This window comes from Labrus bergylta, chromosome 24, assembly GCF_963930695.1.
Source record: "Labrus bergylta chromosome 24, fLabBer1.1, whole genome shotgun sequence".
Classification (NCBI taxonomy): Eukaryota; Metazoa; Chordata; class Actinopteri; order Labriformes; family Labridae; genus Labrus; species Labrus bergylta.
The window spans coordinates 8,245,993-8,272,568 of NC_089218.1; the positions used below are offsets into that span (position 1 = coordinate 8,245,993).

A 26,576-nucleotide genomic window follows, 5' to 3' on the forward strand; every position below is an offset into this window, starting at 1 on the left:
ACAATTGTTTCCCGAACAGATCATTAAACAAATATTATGAAGTGATTATCATAGTTAGAAAGCATATTTCACTTTTTATGACAAGTTGAAAATGCAACGATTGTTATTTCTTTGCAGAGACTTTTGGTTGAGGTATTTAAGACACTGTTTTTTTTTTAAATGTGACAACACTTTGAGTGAGTGAGCAATGCCTCGAGAATCAAAAAGTTTAGAAACCGTGTAAAACCTGAAGATCACCGCGACGCAGGTTGTTGAGTAGTGTAGTGAAGTAAGGCCTACCTGCCTGAGGAAGCAGGAAGTACATGATGTCAAAGTGACAACATAACTCACAAATATTGCTCATGTAAGAAATTAAAAAGTTCCTAAATGTTGAGTTGCAAAGTAGTCATTGTGAATCAAAGGATTGTGTCCAGAATCACTGAAGTGAGAAACTCAAAGCTCCGTTTAAACTGAGCTCGAATGGAACAGGAGCCATTACTCGCCTTCTGAGATTTCCCATGTTTAAGAAAAAAAAGAAAAATATATATATGTAACAAGTTTGTTTCCAGGGGTGACAAAACCTTGTCTTGTCCTGCGGGCGATGTCGTCATGATGGTGTCATTGATGTCCTTTCAGAGCTGACTTTATGGATGAACGCAGCACAGACAGAAAGTGCTCTCTCTCTTCTTCTCTTCCTGAGGCACAAACCCACGAACGACAGGGACCCTCCAGGACAAAGGCATGACTCACATCTACAGAGGAACACATTAACAGTCCTGGAACTTAAAAAAAATATATATATTTAACAACTTTAATGATCATTTGCTGAAAAAAAAGAACTGGAAATAATCGCTACATTAGAACTCACAACGTGTGTGTGTGATCTCTCTGACTCGCAGGCTGCACAGAGCCACTGAGGCCAGGAAAGTGTGTGTGCTCTGGTGAGCCAGCGAGAACGGTGTGTGATGAACGTTTCTTCGCGTCAACACCAATGCATCATTAAAGAGGAAGAGGCCCACATCAGAGACATGCTCGTAGGTCCTGATCATGCACACAGACAAACAGAAGCACAACAAAAGTTTGAAAGCTCAGCAATGATGTCATTCCAATATTCAGTTCTTTTGTTGTTATTTTTAAAATACGCTCAAATCTTTAAGTAAATGATGCATTGTAAAAAAATAAATCCTCTGGATATAAGGTGAAGAACTCTCTGTACACAATGCATCAACAGGACCAGAGTTGTTATGAATGTGTGTTTTACCTGAGAGAGTCTGGAATCTGTTCACCAGGACTCCTGAGCAAAGCAGCGTCCTGGGTCGTTATCAGCTGCCTGTTTCCTTCATTGAGGTTCTTCATGGCACAAAGAAAACACATGACATTCATGACTACATAGTTCAACATTTAAGTATTCTAGTGTGTTCTGAGTGTGAGACAGAAAAGATGTTGTGTTTTTACCGGGCAGCCCTGGATCGTCTGCTGCGTTTCTTCCATCAGCTTGTTTCTCTCTGAGTTACGCTTCAACTTAAACAGACAGAAACATTCATGCATTAATTGCACCAATTTCATATATTAAAAATTTTCAAATATAGCACAAAGTACAGAGTCATTGCCCTGTGACTACCTTCTGTATAAATTCCCTGAATCGTAACATGGAGTTGAGGGCGGAGGAGAGGTGTTTGTGGTCAGGATGCCCAGGCGGTGTGTGTACGGACAGAGCCTGAAGTAGAGTCACGTACTCCTGGATTCTCCACACAGGACACATCAGCAGCTCCTGCAGGCTTCACAAAAACATGAAAACATGCAATCAAGTATAGAGAATATTGGTCGCATGTGGACATTTATTTAACCAAAAGAAATAAAGCGTGTTGTTACCTCAGCATGTGTGCCGCAAGCGTTCTGTCTGCTCTCTTCAGGAAAGCCCTGAATGGAGGCTTTGTCTCCCTGCACTGTTACACAAACACAACATCTGTTTACATGAAGTACACAATATGCTTTTTGTCTGAACTCCACATGCAGTTGGAAAAATATACAAAATAACCTTTTGTTAAATAATTAAAGTTGAAAAGAACACGACTGCTGTCTCTTAAAACAGACTATCCGAATAAAACCAGACTAAAAACAAGGTTCAGATAGAGGCTAGTTAAGCATGTTAGCGTTAACAATTTCATTCAGTGACTTTACCTTGTCGATCGTGCAGAGGGCAGTGGTGTAGTTGTTGAGGTAGTTGGTGTAGACTTTCAGTTTTGAGCACAATTTGACCAACACGTCTCCTACACACTGCTCTGCACCCCACTGCTGCAGCCTGGCTCCTAAATCCATCTGAAACTCCCTGAAGCAAACACACACTCACCCTAAGGTAAGTTATCTACACACAGAGGAAACAAGACAGTGTCACGAGGATACTTGTGTGATGATGCGTACTTGCTGAGCTCCAGTATGTGTGTGACTGGGCTGAGGACGATGTGGATGTCGGTGAAGCTGAGAATGGCTCTGTTGGAGTTGAGAGCTGCTGTCAGAGGCTCCTTGTAGACCTTCAGCACAAAAGCAGAACAGGTTGACTTCATATTCTTGTGCTTAATATGTACAGGGACTGACCCACTGGGGTAGTTGACGTGGATCCTTCTTTAAGACACACCACCGCGTGGCCCATGCGCGGGTAAAACAGACCCAGTAAGAGTCTCACAGAGTAGATGGGCTTCTTAGATTGACAGTCCACAAATGATCAAGTTGAAAAATGGAAGAACTACCTTCAGCACTGCGCCCAGTCTCCCCAGATAAACACACTCGCTGTGGTGCAACTCTCTGGCAACTGTACCTCTCCAGTCTAATGCCATCTACAGACAAAATGAACAAAACAAACTGAGGATGATGCATACTCCTTGTACTAGGCCTGGGTGGACAGGTACAAAGCACACACACACACACACACACACACACACACACACACACACACACACACACACACACACACACCTCTTGTAGCTCAGACATTGAGCTGAGGCCTCTCTGTGAGCTCCACTTTCTCTCTCCACTACGCTCTTCTCTCTCCTTCTCCTCACTCCATCTTGTCAAGAAGAGGACAAGAAACTCCACAGGTTTGGTCTAGAGATGTAAGAGCAGAAATAAAACACACCCACTTGATTTGAAACTAATGACATTTGCACACAGAAGATAATGTGAAACTGTAAGTGTTCGTTAGAAACTTCTTGACAGTAATCCCACCTCTTCTTGTCTTGTGAGAGCAACGAGCCCCTCAGTCAGAGCCACCTTCAGCTCTTTGGACACACACAGATCCTCCAGGCAGATCTCCTCCCACAGAAAATGACCTATAAACACATCATCATACTCAGGAAGTTTACAGGACACAGAGAATGCAGGCTTCTGTTTAAACCTGCCACTGGTCCAGCTGTGTGTATCTGCTGCAAATCTACATGTGTGTGAAACCCACCCAGAGCGCGGCCCCTGGCCTGCAGGCTGGCCCGCTGTAGCTGTGGCCCCAGGCGGCCCCTCAGCTCCCCCAGAGCCTCCTCCATCCACTGAGCCTGTCTGCACCAGCCCTGCAGGACGCTCTCACACACATAGAGCAGAGCGGGGCCGGCTGGCTGCTCCTTGGAGAATCTGGTGCACACACTGCTGTCAGACCACTCACTGAGGACTGGAAAAGGGAAACAAAAATATTTGACTTACAGTATGTCTTTAACCAATGATTCACAGTGATTTTAGGAACATTTTGCTGTAATTGACTCATGAGTTCTGAAGTAACGAACATTTTGGCGCAATCAGTGACTTTAAACTTTGACCACCGAAATCTAAAACATATAATGACCCCAGCAACAGCTGTCATTTTATAGAATTGACCATTTCATTGTTTTGAAGAAACAATTTCCTAAACTTGAAATTGAAAATACTTCAGATGTAGAACAATGGCAGAAAGATATTCTGTCTGCATCAGAAGTATCATAATACAGCTCTTATAAATTAGTATTGATTAAAATGTAAACAGTGAGGTTGATATTAAAAAAAAAAAGCTTTCAAGAAAAGCACTTTGAATAAATAGATAAATATTAGCAAAAATGCTGTGTATCTTAAGAACAATCTGAAGGATTGTAAATCTAAATATTTAGAGATAGTCAATAAGGCCCCTGATAACTTAGATATCTTTTAGGTGTAAGTAAAAATCTAAGGAGGAACACATCATATTCTACATATTCTCTTGATTGATTAAATTTTTTGAATGAGTGACTCACTGTTCTGGAAATTTCCAGTGGCAAGACCCATAGGTGCCTGAACCTCCAGTCCCGTCAGTGTAGACAGAGCCTGCATGAGAGCCAAACCTGACGCTGAGGAAGAGAGACAGGGACGATGATGAGACAAATAAACAACAACAGAGGTTCAGATTCCAGAGACGTGTATGTCCGTTACTTCAGTGTCTTCCTACCAGATGCAGCCAGTGGAGAGAAGATATCAATCCCTCCTCCTTCTTCTGTTAATGCAACCCAGCCAGACAGCTTTTCCCAGAATTCTCTGTGGTCAGGGGTCAGAAGAGTCGCCTGTGACAGGCTACAACCTGAAGTATCAAAGGTGACATCAATGACAATCAGCTAAGTAGAAAAAAAATCCCTCACAGGTTTAAATGCCTTTCTTTGTTTCCATTTTTCAAAGTATTTAAAACTCTTAATTGTCTACTAAAACATGATCCTACAAAGATACCAAACAGACAAAAAGGATGGCTGTGGTGAAGTCAATAAATCTTCATGCAGCAGATTTATATTGTAGAAACTTTACAAGGTACTTTTTTTGTTTTTTGACATTCAAAATTGTTTAAATTGTTTTAAGTTGACTTGAAGAATGAGTGAAAAAGCTCACTGATCTTCAGTTCCAAAACGTAATGTGAAATGACTGTGAGATTTATGATCATAATAAACAGAGGTACTTTTATATTAAAAATTAGAGATGTAAAAATGGAACAGGATTCATCACACTTCCAAAACTGATGAGAATCTTAATTCCCTTACAAAAATGGCCCGCAGCAAATATCATTATTATGGATTTGGAAATAAAACAAGTAAACTCCAAGCTTGGCAAATAAAGAAAGAGAATGCTGGTAAATTCATACATTCAATATTAACAGACGATGGTAGGCAACTGAATGACTCCACGGCCATAAATACAGAATTCAAGCAATTTTACAATAATCTTTATAAAACAGAACATACTGAAGACAACGTAGCAGCTAAAAGATTCCTGAACGGAATACCTTTGCCAAAATTAAAAGATGACGATAGAAAACAGCTGGATGCCGATGTCTCGGAGAGGGAGGTTCTCCAAGCTATTAACTCCCTACAGAATAATAAAGCCCCTGGACCAGACGGCTTCCCAATAAAATATCTTAAAGCTTTTTCAGGGAAATTACTGACTCCTCTTACAAACATGATTAAAGAAGCTCTAGAAAAAGAAAAATTACCAGACTCATTGGAAAAAGCAACCATCATACTGCTCCCAAAACCAGGCAAGCACAAACAGAAATGTGACTCGTACAGACCCCTCAGTCTCCTAAATGCAGACTTTAAGGTCTTAAATCTTATCAAAGCTAATTGCTTGCAGACTGGAGAGTGTAATACCTAAGATAATTCACTCTGATCAAACAGGGTTTGTCAAAAACAGACATGGAGCTGACAATGTACGGCGACTGCTCCACCTAGTGGATGCAGTCCAAAAAAATGGTGAGCAAATGCTAATAATGTCTATGGATGCAAACAAAGCATTTGATAGGATTGAACCAAGTTTTTTCTTCTCCAGACACTTGAGGCTATGGAATTTGGAGAGAAATGTATTAGATGTATTAGAACACTCTTTAGAGCTCCAAAAGCCAACATTTTGACAAATGATGTTCTCTCTAGCAGTATCTTCTTATCCATACACACTATTATTGTAATTGTTGTTACAACAATTATTGATGCTGTATTATTATTAGTATAGTTGTAATATACTTATATTATGACTATATATAATTGCCTAATTGATATAGGGCTGTATTGGAAGTACACTTGCTAAATCTATTTAAGTATATACATCTAGATTTTCTCTGGTTAATCATGTATTATTTTTTTATTTTTTTATCATTATTATTTATTCATATGTTTTTGTGTCTGTTTGAAACACACCACAAAATGTTCATGTTGACAGTGGATTTGCTTGTAAAGTTTTGCTGAGATAAACTCCTTACACTGCAGGCTCCACTTACACCGGATCTGACTCTGGCAGTGTTTTCACACATAAAGATACGCAGGATTATTGATTCTCACTTTCAAGCAGATGGATTTCCTCCGTTCCTCCAGGAGCGAGTAGTCCCAGCCTCTGAACTCTCTTTCCAGAAATGGCCCTCTCGGCCTGGGTTAACAGCGCTGAGAGAGTCCCTCTATGGTCGTACAGAACAACGATCACTCCAGCCTTCACGCCGCTCAGCAGCAGCTACATGGAGCGAGAGAGAGGAAAAGAGCAGACAGAGAAATATTAATGTTCATCTTCCCACTGAGACTTTTTTCATTTTACACTCAGTATTGTGTTTTACCCCCTACTGGCTTGTACAAAGTATATGGCTGTTTAAATCTTTATTTTACCTCATAGGCTGGAATTCGGTTGGACATCAGCAGCAAGAGAGGGGGAGCAGGACGATGGATTGGAGTGGCTGCTTGTAGCACTGCAGGTTTACAAGTGAAGGAGGACAGCGCTCCATTTGCTGTGTTCACTCTCTCACTGAAAAAAACACACCGCAGCTAGTAGAGTTAGGTAAGAAAGTCGATACAATACGATACATGTCTTGAGCTAGAAATGGTAGCTGAGTAGCTTAGCATAAAGGCAGGAAGTAGAGGGGAAGACTTAAGTTAAAATCAAATCTGCACACACTGACTCCATTTGAATACAGTAGCACTTGAATTCAAAGACTTGTCAGTTTCATCTTTTTCATATAAGAACACAAACATTCACATTTACAAACAGCTATGCAATGAAAGATGTCACACTGTGCTATTTCTTTGGCCTGATGCAGTGTCTTATGTTGTCTGAAAACCTCAGGTTGACGTAGGTGTTCTGTTTATATTATGAGGTTGTCATGAAAAGTAAATGAAAAGACTTTCATTCAGTTCTTTAGCCCATCCGTTCTTTATAAATAATACAATGAACAAGTGTATCAGAGAAGACGTCTGTTGAGCTCAAAGTAAGACAAATTGATGTCAGGTAGAAATGGGGGAGCCAGCATGATGGGACAGGACTGCATGTGTAAAAGACAGTTGCTGTTTTCATGCGTCTTCTGTTCTATGAATGCGGGCACGCTGTGCAAAATCACAATCGCTTTGTTGCATAATCTCTGTCTAAAGACTTCACCATTCTAGTTAACATAGGGTTGGTAAAAGCCAACACCCATGACATGTCATGAGAGCTTCACTGAAAATGTCAAAAGAGACAGAGATATTATAAAGAATATTGAGTGATGTTTCATTTCATTTTAAAAACTGTACTTTAAAGAACATGCAACTGATTTAGTGTGGGCAGGTGAAAATCAAGACAATCACCTGCTAGGATTGGAGGCCTGGACTCTCTCCAAGCTTTGAGATGCAGATACATGTCGTCCACCTTCGAGGCTAAGACTGGGAGACCCAACAAGAGTTTGAGGCCATGAAAGGGAGGGCCAGGACCTGGATGTCATACCAGGGCTGGACCTCCCTGTTTGGGTTCTTCCACCTCTGGCTCCTTCAGGGTTTGCGTTGCTGCCCCACACTCTCCTGGTTCTTATAGATTCTCCTGCAAAAATCACAGATTTAAGCACGGTAATGACTCCGCTCGGGAGGTCGCAGCACCACGTTAAGTGAAACAATTCTTTATTTAACCTCATAAGGAAGAATTAAATGAATCAAATTAAACATTTATAATGTGAGGTGTGTGAGCAGATTTACAACCAATCACACACACCTCTGAGATGACAACAGTAAAAAAAAAAACCCTCATGATGACTTATCCCTTTGAATAAAAAGTTAAAAAATCAATAAGGTAGTCCAGCGTCCTCCTGTTCTTTCACTCACTTTTCTCCTCTTGCAGTTTGCCTCTGATCATCTGCCTGATCCTCCTCTCCTTCCTTCTCTCTTCAGCCTCCTCTGTGCTTTGTTGGTTCAGGGTCCCGTACTGCTCAGCTGCTTCCCGAGGAGTCAGCCAGTCCAGAGTGGAGACGCAGGAAATGTAGTGAGTCTTCCATGCTCCAAATTCTTTTTCTGCAGGTGCGTAGGGGAGAAACCAGCCTCTCTTGATGCAGCGGTCGGCCCAGAGACAATCCTGGGTAAAAGAAAGACAAGAGGGGAAGGTAGACACTCTTTAGAATCACTTGTCGTAGCCTCTCTTTACTGTATCTTAAAAAACGGCTGAGAACATTCAAGCCTCTCTCCTCTGGCCTCTCACCTGTTCAGCAAGGACCCGCCACTGCCAGCTGACTTGTGCGGCAGAGCAGAGGTCACGAGGGGACAGAAATGACATCACATACAGGGACAGAAAGCGTGGCAGCACCGCTGTGAAGTCCACTTGAGTCACAGGAACAGTCTCAATCAGCAAATCCCGACAATACCTGCTCAGGTTGTAAGACATGAATCAAACACGACACCAAACAAAGAAGTGACACAATATTTCATCACTGTACAATAAACAGTCTAAGCAGGAAGAAAGAGTCCTCACTTGAGCTGTGTCTTTGAGCAGCGTGTTAGCAGAGAGTACAACAGCTGTTTCCTCTGTCTGTCAGTCCACAGATCAAACCAATGCAACAAAAGGTTCCTCCTCTCCTCAAATAACTGGAATCAAATGGAAAAGGTCACTGAACAACTTTATAGTTTATTATGAGTGAAGGAAGGCTCTGCTCATTGCATACCGGCACACGTACTGACTTTCATGCAGGGGGAGGCATGACTACATCGAGGGCTACATGTGAGGTTGTGAGAGCAGTACTCTCTGTAGGTAGAGTTAAGGAGAGTTTCCTGCCGGGATAAGGACAGGTGTGGGAAAACAGTTACTCTTTGCCTGAAACCTGGTACATGTGTTGTAGGACTGCTTAGTGTGTGTGCAGGTAAGGAAGATTTGTGGTAAAACACTGCTTGTGTGTTTTGATCACAAATCAAATGAGGTTTGTTGTATATTCAGATGTAGTGAAGCTGTGTCCTGATATAAATATAAAATCTTAAATACTGTTTTTATGGGATATTCAAATGCATTAAAATGTGAAAGTGACACAACTGACATATATTGCACGCAAGTCTGGTGCCATCTAGTGGTCATTAACAAACTGTATTTAACCTCCCTTAAAAGGTTTGTAAGATCTGGATTTTCTTTCTTTTCCTGACCTGGATGTTGCTGGTCCTGTTGTTCAGGGGGGTCCAGGTGCTAAAGCAGGTTTCAGACCGCTGCCTGTGGACCTGCTGCGGCTCATAGTCTGTCCCACCAAGCTGCCACCGCTTCACCGAGTGAGGGGTTGACTTCAGGCTCGACTCCATGGTTTCACACAGAAATAAAGACTTGAAGAAGACTCGTCTCCTCCTGTTTAAAATCCAGAAGACTATCAGGTTAAGCTTGCTAACGTCGGTCTGCCACTGAGCTGCTCTGCTCCCTGCTCTCAGTCACCTTAGAGACGCATCAACAAGGGATGTGCACATTCCTCCACACAGCTCATGAATAAGTAACATGGACTCCAGTCTATAAACAAGTCACAAAAAGAAGGTTGTCAACACAAATAGAAGACACTAGTGTTGTCAAGTGAAAATAGGGGGATTCATTTAGAAAACGATTAAGTTAAAGGAACACCAATTGTATTTAAGCATGATGAAACTAAATTCCCATGAAGTAGTCGCTGATACTCCCCCAAAAAATCTTTATTAAATACACACCCACATGGAAAAAACAACACATTTCATTATTTTCTGTTAGGAGTGTTACCACGACGACCCAACACATTCATCATCCATACCGCATTTTCACTTTGAGGTGAAGAAAAATAAAAGCTTCATCTTGCAGGACTCCAGCCTTAACTTGTGTTTCGCCAGTGTACGACAAAGCCTCAACATGATGCATGCACTGGGTCGACTTGTTATGCAGATGATAAAAAATTACATAACAGAGCGAGAGCACGTAGCACAGATTAGCGAGTTCATTCTGGCTTGAACTCTGATTTTGCAACACAAATCCCTAACTCTCTTCCGTTTTATTTTAGTCCTTTTTCTACGAATGACTCTTTTTACATTTAAAAATATAATACAAGATAAAAACAGTGACCAAGGAATTCAGACAATACATTTATTATATCAATAAAAACAAAATCACCAAACAGCAAAAACACTTACAAATACCCCCATCCCCCAAAAACCCAACACAGTTATAACAAGTGATAAAATACAGTAAGGATTTACAATCAAAGCAGCATCATCAGATGATTATATATTATCTTTAAAAACACAATCTGGACTCTAAAATCAACATGGTCTTTATAAATTGATTAAAAATAAGGCAAAAATGAGTAAATTAAAAAGTTAAGGCATGGTTGTGATGTCAACTTTTGGATTCTTTTTCCTTCTCCCACGCAGTAGTGATAATGTGCATGTTGCATGGAAACGTGCAAAAAGATTAAACACTGAGCGACATGTTGGAGGCCTCTCACATGGAGCAGGACATCACTCACAGAGACTACGAACATGGATCTCATTCAGAATGTAACTTTGCGCGAGATGATGAATGCACAGGAGACGTAAGGATTGTAGTCTCAGATCAAATCTGATCTTTTTAAGCTGAGAAACAATTCTACTCCTGCCTTGATATTTTGATCATTGTAGCTCCAAGTCTTTAGTTTGTGAGGTTACAGACATTGATCGACCTGTGATAATAGATATGACAAAGTGCAAAGAAGGAGCTTAAATATGCATTTATAACTTTGGTTAGCAATGTACTGCAAATCTAAGCTGTTTGGAAAGGAGTCAGCTGACTAAAACCTTATGACCAGTGATAAACCACTGTGTATTGTACTGAAGGTCAAATCTCAATGATTTGATGTTGCCCTCTATAAATAACTCTGATTTACATGAGACAACATCTGGTTATTCACATTTGATTAAAGCTATTTCTACTCAAAATGAATCACTGTGTAACATAATGCTTTCAGTGCATACTTGTTTGGGACATCTTACATTACATCCCTCCCCCTGCATGTACAGGGTACGCTGGTGAATACATGTGCAGCCAATTCTGCCACAATACTTAAGAGATATAGTGCGTCACGCCCACTTCAGCTCCACCTTACTCATTGCAGCTCCTCTAGGTGGAATAAATAAAACATTCAGGTGAGATGGGGTGGGGAAGCGGAAGGAAATTCACATGCTGGCAGTCCTCGGGATGTCCTGGGAGTCGGCAAGGTTTAGTTTCTGACTGGAGAAGTAGAAGGGTCAAGGACAAATCTGACATTTTAAACCAAAACAATGCCTAAAAGACAGGATACATGAAATAAAAGTGATTTAACGTTCACTTTAAGCCTTTGAAAAAAAAAAAAAACAAGAGTCTCAGACTTGTGTTATGATGAAAAGGATACATAGATGAACTCAGCTCCTCAAGCTGTGGAGAAAAAGCATAGTTTAAACTCAAACCTCAGTGACAGTAAGGCATGACTTTATCCGGTTCCTTATGTATCAGGTAGCTCTAAGTCTTTAATAGTTTCAAACTAAGAAAGAGAATTAGCAGCTAAACCCTTGCTGGGATGTGGAGCAATTACACCACACAATTACGAGCTTAATCCAGGATGTCATAAACAGATTTGTGGATTTTAAGACTATCAGCAAAAATGTGGCTCTGTCTGCTAATATAGCATGAACTTTGACATTTTGGTGAAAATAAATTTGTCATTCAAATGATGCGATTAACAGTCTCACATTCGTAAGTAATTTGTCCATGTTGGTGTCGCAGGCCACCTTCCTCTGGTCCTCAGGCATTTCATCTACCTCTCCATAGAGGTCAAAGTGCAAACGGGCCAGCTTCTCCTGCATCTCTCTCACATGCTCCATCTGGCCAATGGAGCACTCATTACCTGACAACGTAGAAAAGTACAACAGATTTACAAAGGGCACCAGATGATGTTGATATATTTACCTTTATTCTTTTTGACCATATAACGTCTTATAGTTGCTATATTTATGAAATCTAAGAAAATGTGAACTGTGTTTTTTATCTTACCACACGTAGGAAAATATGTGCTGAAATTGAAAGTGCTTTTTGAAGTCCAAATTACCAAATGCTTGTAGTTTCCCTGAGTGGAAGTCATTGAGGAGACTGAGCAGGCCATTCTCCATCTCCTGTACATCTGAAACATCAGTCAGAAAGGAGTGTTGGATGGTCGGAGCTGTCTGACCCTGGTTCTGAGTCGCTTTGCCAGCCTGCTGATTCCTCAGTTTATCTCTAAGACCCCTAAAAGAGAGGCAAAAACAAAGAGACCCAAGAAGTTAGAAAGTAGTTGCCAGTAGAATCAGAATCAGCTTTATTGGCCAGGTATGCTTACACACACAAGGATTTTAACTTTGGTGAACTGTGCTCTCTTTGTACATCGGTATAACATTAAGTATCAACAACACAAAGACTAACATGTACAAGACTGAATAAGATAATAGTGCAGTGGTGAGTAGTGCAAAAGATGCTGAAGTAACATGATAATATTAAAAAAAAAGCATAAAAAGTGATGTGATGGGTTAATTTACATGAGTTTTACAGTATTAAAATCAGTTTTCCATCAGATATCGTGGGGTACAAATATGGAATTCCAAAAGACACGTTAACAGCTCTTCGTCTACAGAGATTTTTAAAAAGGAAACTGTCTTCAAACTTTTGCATATATAAAATATATTTCTCCCCCCCCCCCATCAACTCACTCATTCACTCCATTTTTAATAGATGAATGCCTGTTTCATTCAGCGGATAGAGGGTTAACATTCTCAGTCTTTCTATTGCATGTATGTGTGTAAGTGTGTGTGTGGGAATACGTGTATAGGTTACTGTACATGTGTTTATATTTAAATTGTGGAATTGGATTTGTTTAGTTGATTTATTTGTCCTCTCCTGACACACCTTTAATGTGTTTGTTAATCCTATTTTGATGTATTCTTATATGTGTGCTAATAAATAAATAATAATAAAAAATAACATTAAAGGTGTGCATAGATTGTTAGATTAAATAATATACATGTATGTAGGTAGTAGAAACAAAACTATGATTGATGGGTGGACAGATAGAAAGACAGACACAGACATATAGTAGTCTATATATTATAAAGTCTAATAAATAAATGAAATAAAGTCAACCTAAAATAAAAAGCTAGAGTTTAAAACTGAATGTAAACATACTTTGCTGGACTGCAGAGGTGTGTCACTGACTTGATAATAATCATGGTTGTGTGGCTCCTACCTTCTGCTCTTGTTCTTCTGGCTGGAGGTATGGCTGTAGCCGACGTGTCGTCCCCCGGAGGAACTGCCTGTTTTCCGGCCAGATCCAGCAGTCGGAGCCGCTGTGTTGGTGGTGGACTTGGGGCTCTTTCTCTTTAGCTTTCGCTCCTCCATAGCTTCATGTTACGCTGTTAAAATGGCACAACACGACAAGCTGACACCGGGGACTGCGGATAAAAACCGTGACTGTATGCCAAACCCTGGAGATAAAAAAAAAAAAAAAACTCACTCTCTGCGATGAACGTGGATCGTGACCGAGATTACGTTAGCTTAGCATTTAGCTTCTCTGCTAATCTTCAGACTGCAGCGTCCGGTTGTGTTTTAAAACCCACAAATAAAAGCAGGTGAATACATGAAATCACGACTCCTTCTGCGCTAACCGCATGTCGTGTGTGGTGCTGACAAATAGTCCACAAGACGCAAACACTTGTTGAAACTTTTGTAAATGCGTACGCACCCTCTCAGGCTACTAGCCCCGTAAACTCTGAAAACTTCCTGTTTAGGTGGGACTCACGCTCCGGCCTCTCTCCAGTGTTGTCAGATCTCGCGAGAGTAGCCAGGCTGCAGCCTTACAGTCTATCTTATTTTTGCATCGCATAAGCAATATATCAACAATATATTGCAACTTTCCTTTTGCATTTATTATTCATTTTTGTGCAGAATAAACCCCCCAAAAAGATGTTGCACGTTTGAGACTATTTAGTGTGTTTAAAATTTCTCCTGGGATAATTTAAACTTTAAAAACGTTTCCTAACAAACTACATAGACAAAGATGATTTTAATATGAGGTTTAACTCTAACACTTTCCATTTCTGACATGCCCAAGGACAATAATTCTACGCTCTGCTGCTCATGTATGGAGAGAAAACAAATCACAATCAATGTAAACTGTAGCACAAATAATATCATATTCATGAAGTCTACTGAAAGATGTCATTCATTATACCCCAGAAACCCCCAGTCAATCAGAATTACAGTTTAACTCTGAATAAGTGAAACAAAACCAACCGGCCAGCAAAAAACAAAGTCATAAACAAATGAATGACTGAAAATAAATTAAAGTTTAAATCAAGTTGCTTATCAGGAACTTGCCAAGTAACCATATCATTGAAAAAGGGAGAGGAACAGGAGGGGTTCATACACCAAAACACCAAGTCAAATGTCTTGTAAGTGTCAATGTAATTGGCAAAAAAACCCATTTCTGATTCTGAGATGTAGTTACAGACAATGACCACAAGGTGGAGATAAGTGAACATCCAATAATGATGTCCTTCTCTTGCTCTGACTAATAATTAAGTATTAATCACACATTGGTAGAGACACTTTGTTCAGTTTAATTAACAGAGTGTGCCCTCACAAACACAAACTATATTCAAAATTCTGATTAACTCAGTTTCCCAAAACACCATTCAAGCCTTAACTAGAGTATAACACAAATGAGCAGTAAAGTCTGATTGTTTGAGGGTCGTTAGGTGATGCCTTTTTTCAGTCACACTCTTAAAACACGTGCACACATAGCTGACTAAATTCACTCTTACTCACATTGCAGAAAAATGCTCCCCTAGTTCTTAGTGTTTGTAAGTGAACATCTGCACATTACTACTGCAGATTAAGACAGACAGACAGACAGACAGACAGACAGACAGGCAGGCAGGCAGACAGGCAGGCAGGCAGACATGTTGATCTTACACTCATTATTGCATAAAATAAGGTAATGACTTTAAATAAAGGTTCCTTCATTCAGGATGCTTTTTCTGCTGGTGTGAGGAATTGCCTTCTTTTCCATTCCACTGCGATTGTTCTATTTATTTGAAATAAGTAGTTCCCATACTGTATGTGTCGTCCTTGTTCTTTGCTATTTGAAGAGGGCAGAAAATCATTAGAAATTTGACACCTTAAACCAATCAGGCGTTAGCAATATTTGAATCTGAAGTTAATGAGAGTCGTTGTGTTTTCAGCTTTTACGACCAACTTACTCTTCTCATGCCACAACCACAACCACACACTCCCAATAAGCTGAGATATGGCTGTTTGAATGCTTAAAAATCATTAAAAAGAAGAAGTGGCTGTTTCACATTTTAATTGTAATTGTTTATGATTGAGTTGTAAATATTTTATCTTGAAGTGAATTTAGAGGCAGAAAAACATTTGGCTCTCATAGATCAGGGACTTCACAAGTTCTGTGACAACAATCACCACATGTACAATGCACACTAACATAAATTGTAGATGGAAATAGAGAACAAGTTTTTCTATTATTAAGGTCTTCTTTTTTGTTTTAATATTCAAATGTATACCTTGCATAGCCTAATTGAGATTTTTTCACAACTCTGAATCCCCTCCATTGTTTGGTCCAGTCTGTTGCTCTTTGCATTTCAGAATGATCGGTGTGGGAGGTAAAACTATTTGAACGCCATAAATCGTTCTAGTGCAGTACCCTGACTAAATAAAATTCTTATTGTGGAAAAAAATAATCAAAAAAAGTTCCAAAGTTTTAGTAAAACTGACCTGCTGTGAAAAAAAAGGACTCATCATTTCCACTTTCTCTTCCCTCTCTCCTCCCGTTTCCCTCTCCAAGCTCATGTGTGTGAGAGTGTGTTGTTCTGCGTGATGGTGTCTGAGTGAGGTGAACCAGGATAAAATGTTACAGATGAACACATTTAGACCGTTACTTCCACACAGCCATTAACTTTCACACACAAATACACACACACACACACACACACACACACGTATCTCTCATCTGTAATTGCTGTGTAGGTGCTGTTTGGAGAGCGAGCTGCTAGTTACAGCCAGTTCATTCTTTCCTCGTACGCACTGCTGCCTCAAATTATGCATCAGATTCTAACAGAATGACACACCTGATGCAGTGCTAATTGTAAGTTACCTGCCTGTTTAATGTGGCTTTGCTCCAGCTTCATTTCACTATCTCGGATCAATAAATAAGTGAAACACAAGCTGTGAGCTCTTCTATTGTTCCTTTTCATGCACGTGTGTTTGAAGCTGTGGTGAAAAGGAGGCTCATGGGACAGTTGTAAACTGTGTGTGTGTGTGTGTGTGTGTGTGTGGGAGCAGGCCTATGGGGAATTAAGGTTAAGCAGAGAGAAATACCGGTACAAGTGTGTGTTATTTCAGCAGCTGTGAGCCTGAAGAAGACGTGTTTATGCCTACATCTACTCCTAACACACAAACTGTCCGAGTGTTTACTAATCAAAATGACCAATCTAGATTTGTGTCTTTCTCCGTGAACAAACATGCTGTTGCGTGGACGTCAGGAGCCTTGACTTGTATTTGTCCTCCATACAAGGACAAGGAGAGAAGGACACAAGAGACTGGCAGAGGTAAAAGGGGGACCTAGGCAACACAAGAAAGTATATTTGTATTAATATCACTGCAACATGTCCGAGGACCTTTCAGCTAGATACTGTAAACACAGCTGTGGCGAGCAGTGAAGGGTATAAAGCAGCGAAACTCGCTCAACAGGAATCCCGCCATCACCCCGCCGCGTAGTGCCGGTAAATGTTGCAGACTTTTACCTGCAGCGTGCACACATCGGCTCACCCAAGATTTACACAGATCTTTTACAAGAATGCTGGCAAGAAAGTGAAAAAAATGGGTGAAAGAATTGGGAACTTGGGACGATGTCTGAAAAATGTCAGGATTGCGGTGCATGTGTGAAAGGGGCTTAGCGATCGGTTTGGTGATGTGTTTTTGCTTTCATGTCGAGTATGTTTAAGGCTGAAACAAAGCTGCAACTGCAAGATTTTTTTGGGTTGCATGAGCTGATGACAAAAAGCCCTCAAAAATAATAAATACAAAAAAATTAGGTAATGCAGGCACATTGAGTTTGCAATGACACTGAACATTTGTATCAGTTTCTCATTCATTCCTGTTGTATAAACCTCTTTTGTTGCTCTACAATTCTTTCTAACTCCTCTTTAACTTCCGTCTCCCTCTCATCATTTCCCTGTCTCCTCCCCCCTCTCCCTCTCCCACTCGCCTCTTCCTGTCCTCCTCTCTCTCCACTCTGTAGAGGGTCCAAGTGACATTTGGCTGTCCTCTGCCTCGAGGGGGTCCAGGAGATGCAGACGTTTTTGGCAGGCGGGCACAGGGACGCCTAGGGGTCCTGACGGGGACTCCTGGACGGGGAAGAGAAAAAGAAAGTACACATCATAAAATGCACCCGCAGTCAGAAACACACAGTCGCTCTCGGGGCGCACATGCATAAGCAAACAACCGCACAAACAGAGGAGAGCTAACCATAGGCACACACTGACACATGTAAACGTGTGCGCGCACAAACACTCGCACACCTCGCAATCAAACGCGTGTAATGAAGACACAGCGGACAGTAAATGTGAGAAGGCGAGGGAAGCTGCCCCCACGGAAAAGGCTGGAAAACGAGAAGTGAGCTGGGATTTAGATTTGAAAAGCGAAACTATCGAGCTTCAATGTGACCAATCTGGCTTTGTTTCCTCCTCTCCTCACTATCACAACTTGATTTATTATCCTGTTTCATAGTCTATTACTGATTTAAAGAAACCATTCAGATGATACAAAAAAAAAAAGAGAAGAAGATAGAAATGTCGGACTTGTCAAATAAAGGTCTCTGCTACCCTGTAACACCAAACTGAAAATACAAGGAGAACTTGTTTTTAGTATAACAAAGTATTTTCATCATTTAGCAGTTTTACATTCCTTACAAATAAGACAAAACGCTGCTTAATATTCCTGCTGTAAAACAAACATAAGCACGGCGTACAAATGAAAGAATAAAAGAGGAAGTGTAAAAGGCAGTTTCTTCAGCAGTGTTAACAGGCGTTAGAAATTTAAACATAAAAACAGACCATAACATCTCTGATGGTCCGGTTTGCTTTTGTAGGTCAGACACAGTCATCACCTCGCAGCGGCTTTACATATTCACTTCCATACATTTGTCACAGTGGTAATCTGTTAAACTTCTGTTTGTAATTTGTTGTTTTTTTTTTTTTTTACTGATGCAAGGGGTTCAACTCTGAATCGCTCCCACACTCTACTTCCTATTGGTCACTCATCAACCACACACTTTGATGACCCACAATGCAATTAATTCACTGACAGTTCACTTCTTTCTGACTTCTTGTCCACATGCCTTTGTCCTTTTCAAACTTGTATTATACAACCAAACATATTGACTCAAATGATGTCACTTGAGGCATTGACTTCAATCTTCAAGGCTCATACGGTAAATGGACTTGAGCTTGTATAGCGCTTTTCTAGTCTTCTGAACAAGTGCTTTTTACACCACAGTTCACACCTACACATTCACACACTGATGGTAGAGGCTGCTATGTAGTGAGATCATCTGAAGTAACTCATACCATCATTTAAAACATGTTGACAGACATCCATGAAAATATCAAGGTTGTAGAGGAACAAAACGAGGATTCATTTGTGTGAAAACACTGCCAAATAGAGCCCCCCCCCCAAAAAAAAAGCACTAAACACAACACATCTTGATCAAATGGGAGAGATTTGTTGGTGTTACTCCTGTCACGTCCCCCTGAATCCACTCATCTGTCCTTTCTCTCCTCTCTCCTCACAGAGATAACACGCTGATCAGAGCGAGGGGGGTGGATGAGGGGGTTGGACATGCAGGGCTAATTGTGGGGTGCCCGAGCTCGTCGACGCAGCACTGCCCGCTGTTTTGGCTCGGCCGTAATTACCTGGTCGCCGCAGATGTTTCACGCCATTGTTGCAGGACCAGACAGAGGGGAAGGGATGAGAGATGGACGGAGAGATGGACCGAGGGGTGGGGGGGGGGCATAAAAAGAGGGAGGGACAGAGGGCGGGTTTTTCGCTCACAGCTGCAAACTTCTGCAAAGAAAAAAAACAACAACCAGACGCTTTTACTCTCCATCCATCTTTTTATCCATTCTTTTATTCATCTCTTTCAATCCATTATCAAAGCAACCCTTTTATATTTGCACCTTGAGTGTTGATAGGTGATAATAATTCTTTGTGTGTGTGTGTGTGTGTGCGTGTAGCCATCCCACTGAGGCAGAACAAAGTAGCGTAATAACTCAGACACTGAGCTGACCCTCTCTGCTGCTCTCAAGTACACTTAATGGAGGTGTGTGTGCATGTGTGTTGTATTTGAATATGACTGCTAGCACATACCCGACAGTGTGTGTATATGTGTGTGTGTGTGTTGAAATAGCTGATCCCCTCCAGGGGTGAATTGTTATGGATGCTGTTCTGTTGAAATTACTGTTATTTGTTTCCTTTAAAACAAGCTAATTGCAGCATAGCCGATTGCTGTGTCTGCCTGTGTTTGTGTAAGTGTGTGTGTGTGTGTGTGTGTGTGTGTGTGTCAATTTGTTTGCTTCCTTGTTTATTGTTTGTTTGTGTCGCACTGCAGACCCCTCCGATTTCTTTAGCATGGACACATTTTCACACAGGCGTCAAAACTCATTCTGCTGCAGCTGGCGGGCAGTAATTTGACTTTTTAGCCAAATTTTGTTTAACGCTTAACTGCTCAATAAAAGAGGAGAGCAAATTATCTGCATATAAATTGTGCGACAAACATGAGAACAGGACCTTTCTTGTGAGTTATTTCCATGTCTTTCTTTTTTTTTATATCTAAATATCTATACCAATAAAGTGTCTTTCTCTCACCCTAATGATAAATGTGAATTAACTCCAGTTTGAGGTGCTCAAGGCTTCAAAACAAGACAAGATAAACATGTTAGTGTTTAGAACATTTCATGTTTATCTTGTTCAACATCTGAGGGCTACATAGAAAGGAGCATTGAGGCTAAAAGGAGAGCGTCACAGGAGTTTCATTAAAAAATAAAGCAAACTAAAGTATGTGAAAAAAAAATGAATTTTTTTCTTTTTCTTTTTTTTTCCAAGACAGAGCACGGCTACTGCACAGGTACTATTATATCCAGATTCTGTGAGTTTTAAGAACCAGGTGAGACAAAAGGTGTACAGAACTGAAATAATCCATAAATCAGCATGAAGAGAACTACTTAGAAACAGTTAGTCACACTTCGTCCCTGAAATACATCCATTGTTACATGAAAAACGGGGAATGTCAAACAATGCCAAGCCGATGCAGAGTGTGTGCGAGTGTGAGAGTGTTTGAACACAGCTTGGAGAGCGAGACAGAAGAAAGTGAGTGTGTGCTGGTGTTGAGTGGGTTAAGTGTGTTAAGTGGGACATCTCAGACAGACAGGCCGTCCTCTCACAGGCCCTCCTGTCTGCCAGGCAGGTGAGCTCTTTATCTGTTTCTCTCTCTCTCTCTCACACACACACACACACACACACCTCTGCCAGCTCCTTCACGTCCCCCTGTGCCAGGTACGTCTACGTCCCGTCTTTGTGTGCGAATGAAAGCGCTGCAGATCTGAGGAGGAAGAAAACACACACACACACACACACACACGAGAGCGCTGCATTCTCACGGGGGGAAGAGGAGGGACGAGAGGAGGAGAGGGAGAAGAAGAGGTGGCCTCGCCTTCCCTCTCATCCCTCAATCCAACACTTCTTCTCCTTTCGTTCGGTTCCACTCATTCGTCAGTTCTTTTTTTCCATTTTGTTGCTGTTCCATGTACTGCCGCTCTGTCTGCCTCTCTCTCTCTCTCTCTCTGCCTCCGCTCTTCTTCTCTCCTTCCTTTCTTTGCGCTCCATCCTTTTACTTTTTCCCCCATCGCACCGCTCCCTTTCTTTCCCATCCATCCTCTTCTCTTTCCTCCTCGCCTCGTTCCAGTTTCCAAGTGCTTGGATGGGAGGCTTGCTGCTCCGGTCACTGCTCAGGGAGTAAAAGTAGGCTCGCAAACACACTCACAAGAACACAGGCACACACTTCAACAAACAAAACGCGGCCCCTTTCTCTTGCTCCAATTTCAATTGTGTCTTGTTTGCTACCTGCATATGTCTCTACCTTCTCCAGATCCCAGAGCTTATCTGTGCACACAGCCTAGAAAGCGTTATGAGAACTGGTCTGACATCATACGTATCCAAACACCAAGCACTCAGCGATAAGCCTCCCTGCTCCTATCTCAATCAGTTGCTCAGGCGTCCGGGCCAAGCAAAGTTCAGCACAACAGAACCCAACTCAAGTTCAAACCAGCGGGAGGGAGGCGGCTCTATTATTCTCGCATCTGCAAATTAAAAAAGTTAGGAAGAACTTGAGGAAATGTGTGAGATTCGTCACACCATGTAGAAAATACATTTTGATAAATGGGCCTTAAACCACACTGACTGTAAAGGGAAGTATACAGAGCCTCTGTGATGTCACCCACTGGATTCTGCACCACTGTTTTAAAGCCCTGACTCTTGCAGGGCTTTAGGCAGGGACATAGCAATAGACTTACAGTAAACAAGACATTTTATTCCATAAAAATAGAAATAAAGAATTAAGATATTTACCCCTCACTGTATGTGAAAGATTCAAATTGCTATCAACAGTAATAACCAAAAATAATAATCTTTTTAAGAGAAGTAGCTGCACGCATTATTGTTTCCTGCAAACAACACTTGAGGCAACTGTGTGAAACTTTGAATTGATTTAGAAGGCCCCTAAGTGAAAAGCGTCACATCTTGTTCTGATCTTGTCCTGTACACGTTCGTGTGGGAAAACAGACGTTTAAGTTATAAGGCGCGATTAGAAAGATTCAAAACAAAAACAAAACAGAAACCTGAATAGAAGGAACTGTCGATGCACTTCTTGAAGCTTCACTAAAATGCAGACAAAACTGAACTCCAGAGATCGTGTCTCAAAAAGGCACAAAATTCACCTCTTACGTCTTTGAACTTTTTTTTAACCTCTTTATCTATTTTCACGTTTAATCCCTTACAGAAATGAAAGGAGCTGTAAGAAGCAGAAACCAAAAAGACTGAAAAACGAGATCTGAAGTGACAAATAGCAAACAGTCAAGCACTAGTATTATTTCTTGGTTTAAGTGTCTGTTCTCTGCTTATATTTACGATCACTTCTTTCTGTTTTTCATCCTCCTCATCACCTTCATCATCACATATTGATCGTGTCGTAGCTCTCCAGGTGTGCTCTGACCTTTCACATGAGGTGCTCGTTCTTCAAGACTTCAAGAGGTGAGAATGATTGATGTCTAATCTTTGATATCCTCTGAAGATGTGTGTGTGTGTGTGGGATGGTTGCTTAAGACCTCCTACAGTTAAGGAACCAAAGGTCCTCAGGGTATTAGAGCAGGAGATCAGGGAGTCGCGCGCGCACACACACACACACACACACACACACACACGTTGTTGAGTCTCAGCGGCCTCGTGGTGAGTTCAGTGGCAGGGCGTGGTGAGAGTAGTCGTTTGAACCTGCAGATCTTAAAGATCACATTCACACTGACAAACACACACACAGATTAATGCTAAAAGAAGAAAACAGTTACAGCTTCTTTTTGCCTCATGGGGGATCAGGGGGGCTAAACAGAAACAAAACAGAAACAGAGCCTTGCATAAGAAAAACCAGTAAACAATGTGTTTCAGTTAAAAAGAAGTTATGATAGGAGCTATTAAAGTAATGTTGCTCCTCACAAGAACAATACTATTGTTACAATCTTCTCCTTGTCCATTAAAATCTGATAGAAGTCAGATTTTACACATTATCTCAAAAACAGAGAGAATTCAAACTTGGTCATTACACTTATATGTAATGACCAATGACATTGTTATGTCTTCATAGCCTCCAACTTAAGTTATTACAGTAGATACTTTCAGATCTTCAGTCATCATGTCAAAGCGGGACCCCTTTGAGGGTCTGGATCACCAAAGAGAGCAAACTTGAAAGAGAGCTTGTACTTCCGTTGAGGTTTTGCTTTGAAAGCTTTTCCCTCAGTGCAGCTTTTGGCAAAGCAACCTGCCACGATACTCTATGTACACAGCATAGTCCAGTATTAAAGAAAACACTCTGAAATGTCTGACTCGGTAAAAAGAATAAATGTGATGTATGTAGTGACAGCCAAGGATGTAGAATCACATTCATCTGAAACCAGAAGCCCCTCTTGAAAAACTTAAGTTTCCCTCTGCTTTGGGTTGAAGCTGCAGGACAGAAAGGATATGAAATACTCAGTATGTATAGTCGGTATTTCAGGTGACATTAAAAGTATCAGAAGGGTGTTTGGTATTCAAATGGAAAGTTTAGTGGCGCTTTGTCTCAGTGTAAATGATGAAAAGACTAAAGTGACAGAGTTTTATATGAACAAAGAAGCAAAGACAGTATAAGTGAGGGACAAAGCAGAGGAAGAATGAGTTATGTAGATGTGGAGAGATGAAGACAGAGGAGCGCCGAGATGAAGGAGAAAAAGGAGTCTTTAATGTGCGTGGGTCTTGTAAGGTCAGACGGGGGCTGGGGAGGGGGGGAAAGGTTACAGGAAAGGTCAGCATTATTTATTTAATCACTGATCCATCAGACGCTGCACACACACACACACACACACACACACACACACACACACACACAAACAAATTCCCTCGCACATCCACAGTTATTACCTTCAACCCTCCTTTCTCATTCACACACGTGCAGAACAGCTTCATCTACCGTCAGATAAAAAACAGAAGGTAAAGAAGACTTCCAGCTTTTCAGATCTTTGAACAATAATAGATTTATAAACTAACTCTTGAAGAAAAAAAAAAAGCTGTGTATTAAAGCCAGCTGGCATGAGGTGCCGCATGCTTCATTTTTTATTCACGCTAAATAAGGTTTACCCAAGTGGGCCCTAAAGCACTCTGCAGAGTCAAATACCCTGACACCTATTGTATGGATTCCTACAAAAAGTGGTCCAGCTTTTCTTATTACTCTCAGGATGTGTAAAATCTGCACTGTTTCTCAGTGCGGCCTCATCCACAAATAAACTTGCCTTACCTACACTGAGTAAGAGGAGATTAAACCAGTTTATATTGGATCCATTACAACAACATGTCTTTGAAACAAGTCGTGCAAACTGCAAAGACAAACCAGGTGTGAGGCATCATTGTGGATGTATGACGGCAGCTTCAACTTCAAAACCAGCCGAAGATAACGCAAAAAAAAAAAGATCAAGTGAAAATGTATTTTATCTAAAATAAAATCTTGTTAATTCTGTTTGACTGTCTACAAAGACTGAATACAGTTCAGTGTGTTTCCACTTCTATACCATCAATCTGATTAAATAAACATACAGCAACACTCCCATGTGCTTTGCTCGCTTCAATCCACAAATGAAAAACATCAATTCAAGGTTTTAAAAAATCTGTACTCTCTCTCCATATATCCAACTTTTTCTCTCTGTTCACCAATTCTAATATCTCGACATAGAGTATTGATCTGGTTCCCGTGCTCTCTTTCTGTTTTCCCAAGCCTTGAATCCCAGTATACCCAGTGTCTGGAAAGCGCTGGAATCATTTTGTTTAGGGCCATGACGAGCTTTCTCAGCTGTCTGAACGTAACCGACACACAACTGAAATATTTCATATTCTGACACTGACATAGAAATCTGTTTTCACTATAGATCGGTGACCTTGAGGCCAACACTTGAGCTACTGTCAGATACATGTCGGGTAACATGGAGGATCACACTGAGAACAGCAGAGAGGAGAATCTGTGCAAAAAAACGACAACATTTGGTCTGACAACTTCTGCTTTTGATGCGATGGACCAAAATCAGAACTTTAAGGAAACCAAGTATACAAAAATAACTGATCAACTCATGACAATGCTGCCCATTGTTACGTGTTTACAGCTAGAGAAGACTTGTAGTTCAAAGTGTATAAGTCTTGACGAGCCTTTCTAGTAACGTGAAATTTAAACAACTAATTAAGCTTTTTTTTCCCCCCCATACAAGTTACTATAAACCACAAAATAATGAAAAATGCTTCAAGAGTAAGTGTAGACCTGTAATCACTGAAGTCGTAAGGTAAAGAAAGCATCCAAGCAGGTTTGCTTGTCAGCGTTTTTGATGTTATTTGCTGTGATTTACAGGGTTTATGGGAATTGTCAGGGTGGTTTTGTTGTTTTTACCAAGGATGGTTTTTGGCGAACACATAATATAACAAATGTTGTTTTCTCTGCAGCCAATAAAGGTGCTTTGTTGGCTTTTGTTGTCCATAATTTGACATATTGAGGTCATTTGGGGAAATTTCATCGCGAACATTGTTACCACGACATTCATTAAAAAAGTTTTTGCATTAATATATATTTTTGTATTGCGTTAACATCTCCTTTAGAAAGCTTTACTAAACTTTAACTTTGCTGGACAACAGCAGACACTGTGAGTAACTACTTCTGCTCCACAACTGCATTTTGTTAACTTTCCAAGGTGTTTTTGGCCTGGTTCCCTCTCGGATATCTAACCTAACCCGATACTGACACGAGCGCTGGGTTTCCTGGAACGTGTAAAGAGGCCCAGGAAGACTAAAGAGAATAGCAGAGTGGTGCATCGCCCCCGCGCATGCAAAAGAACACTCATGAAAAATGGACGACTTTGGAATAGTCAATGTAATTAATGTTAGCGTTGAAACAAAACGTCCACCCCTGCTGTCATACCTCTGTTTCGCGCACACACACACGTCTTATCTGAAGGAGTAGATGGATGGAGAGGATGAAGGGAGGATGAAAGTGCCACACTCGTTTTTTTTTTCCCCCTGCCTTTTTGTGGCGGAGGATGCCCTGAGGCGAGATTTAACAGAGGGAAGAGATGGAGAGAGGAAATAAAGGGAGGTGTCTCAGTGACAATGCCAACCCTGCCACCATCACCTCCCCCCCCCTTTTTTCTCCTCCATGTCTCCTTTATTTTGCTCCCTTGCTGGAGGCCTCGATAGCCCTTTGCTAGTGCTCAGGGTGCGACCTTGGTGGTCACTGAGCTGGTGTGAACGCGCAAGAAACCCGCCATATGGGTGAGGCAGAGCGAGAAATGGGTGGAGAGATTCAAGGAGGGAGCCGTCTAATCCTTGGTTTGTCCCTGCGTCTTCTCTCCCTCTCTCTCGCACACGCCGTCTGGGCTGCATATGTGCTCCTTCACCCCCGATCTCTTGGCCTGGGCCGAGGCCAGTGCCCCCGCCACCTTACCCAGGGCAAGGGCTGCATATGTTGGGAAGGT

General features: G+C 41.2%; 2 protein-coding genes across 3 annotated transcripts; both read right to left on the reverse strand.

The window, feature by feature from the left end:
• Positions 1 to 24: 24 nt before the first annotated feature.
• LOC109990184 (epithelial cell-transforming sequence 2 oncogene-like) lies at positions 25 to 10,152 on the reverse strand. The gene is made up of 21 exons (XM_029278955.2): positions 9,357 to 10,152; positions 8,698 to 8,810; positions 8,428 to 8,590; positions 8,058 to 8,304; positions 7,551 to 7,779; positions 6,600 to 6,735; positions 6,285 to 6,450; positions 4,418 to 4,546; positions 4,227 to 4,319; positions 3,428 to 3,634; positions 3,202 to 3,305; positions 2,953 to 3,081; positions 2,727 to 2,813; positions 2,401 to 2,510; positions 2,161 to 2,308; positions 1,852 to 1,925; positions 1,601 to 1,757; positions 1,435 to 1,500; positions 1,241 to 1,329; positions 848 to 1,020; positions 25 to 731 (listed from the first exon to the last, which is right to left on the reverse strand). Exons 1-21 carry the CDS (start codon positions 9,504 to 9,506, stop codon positions 598 to 600), a joined length of 2,904 nt encoding a protein of 967 aa, XP_029134788.2. The 5' UTR covers positions 9,507 to 10,152; the 3' UTR covers positions 25 to 597.
• A 136-nt stretch (positions 10,153 to 10,288) lies between these two features.
• On the reverse strand, positions 10,289 to 13,990 carry ccdc28a (coiled-coil domain containing 28A). 2 transcript variants are annotated; one of them, XM_020642158.3, is made up of 6 exons: positions 13,712 to 13,990; positions 13,445 to 13,610; positions 12,278 to 12,453; positions 11,922 to 12,076; positions 11,585 to 11,607; positions 10,289 to 11,424 (listed from the first exon to the last, which is right to left on the reverse strand). In XM_020642158.3, exons 2-6 carry the CDS (start codon positions 13,594 to 13,596, stop codon positions 11,370 to 11,372), a joined length of 561 nt encoding a protein of 186 aa, XP_020497814.1. In that variant the 5' UTR covers positions 13,597 to 13,610; positions 13,712 to 13,990; the 3' UTR covers positions 10,289 to 11,369. The 2 variants fall into 2 exon arrangements, with proteins under 2 accessions (XP_020497814.1, XP_020497813.1); XM_020642157.3 differs by having other exon boundaries at positions 13,445 to 13,989.
• Between the last annotated feature and the right edge of the window lie 12,586 nt (positions 13,991 to 26,576).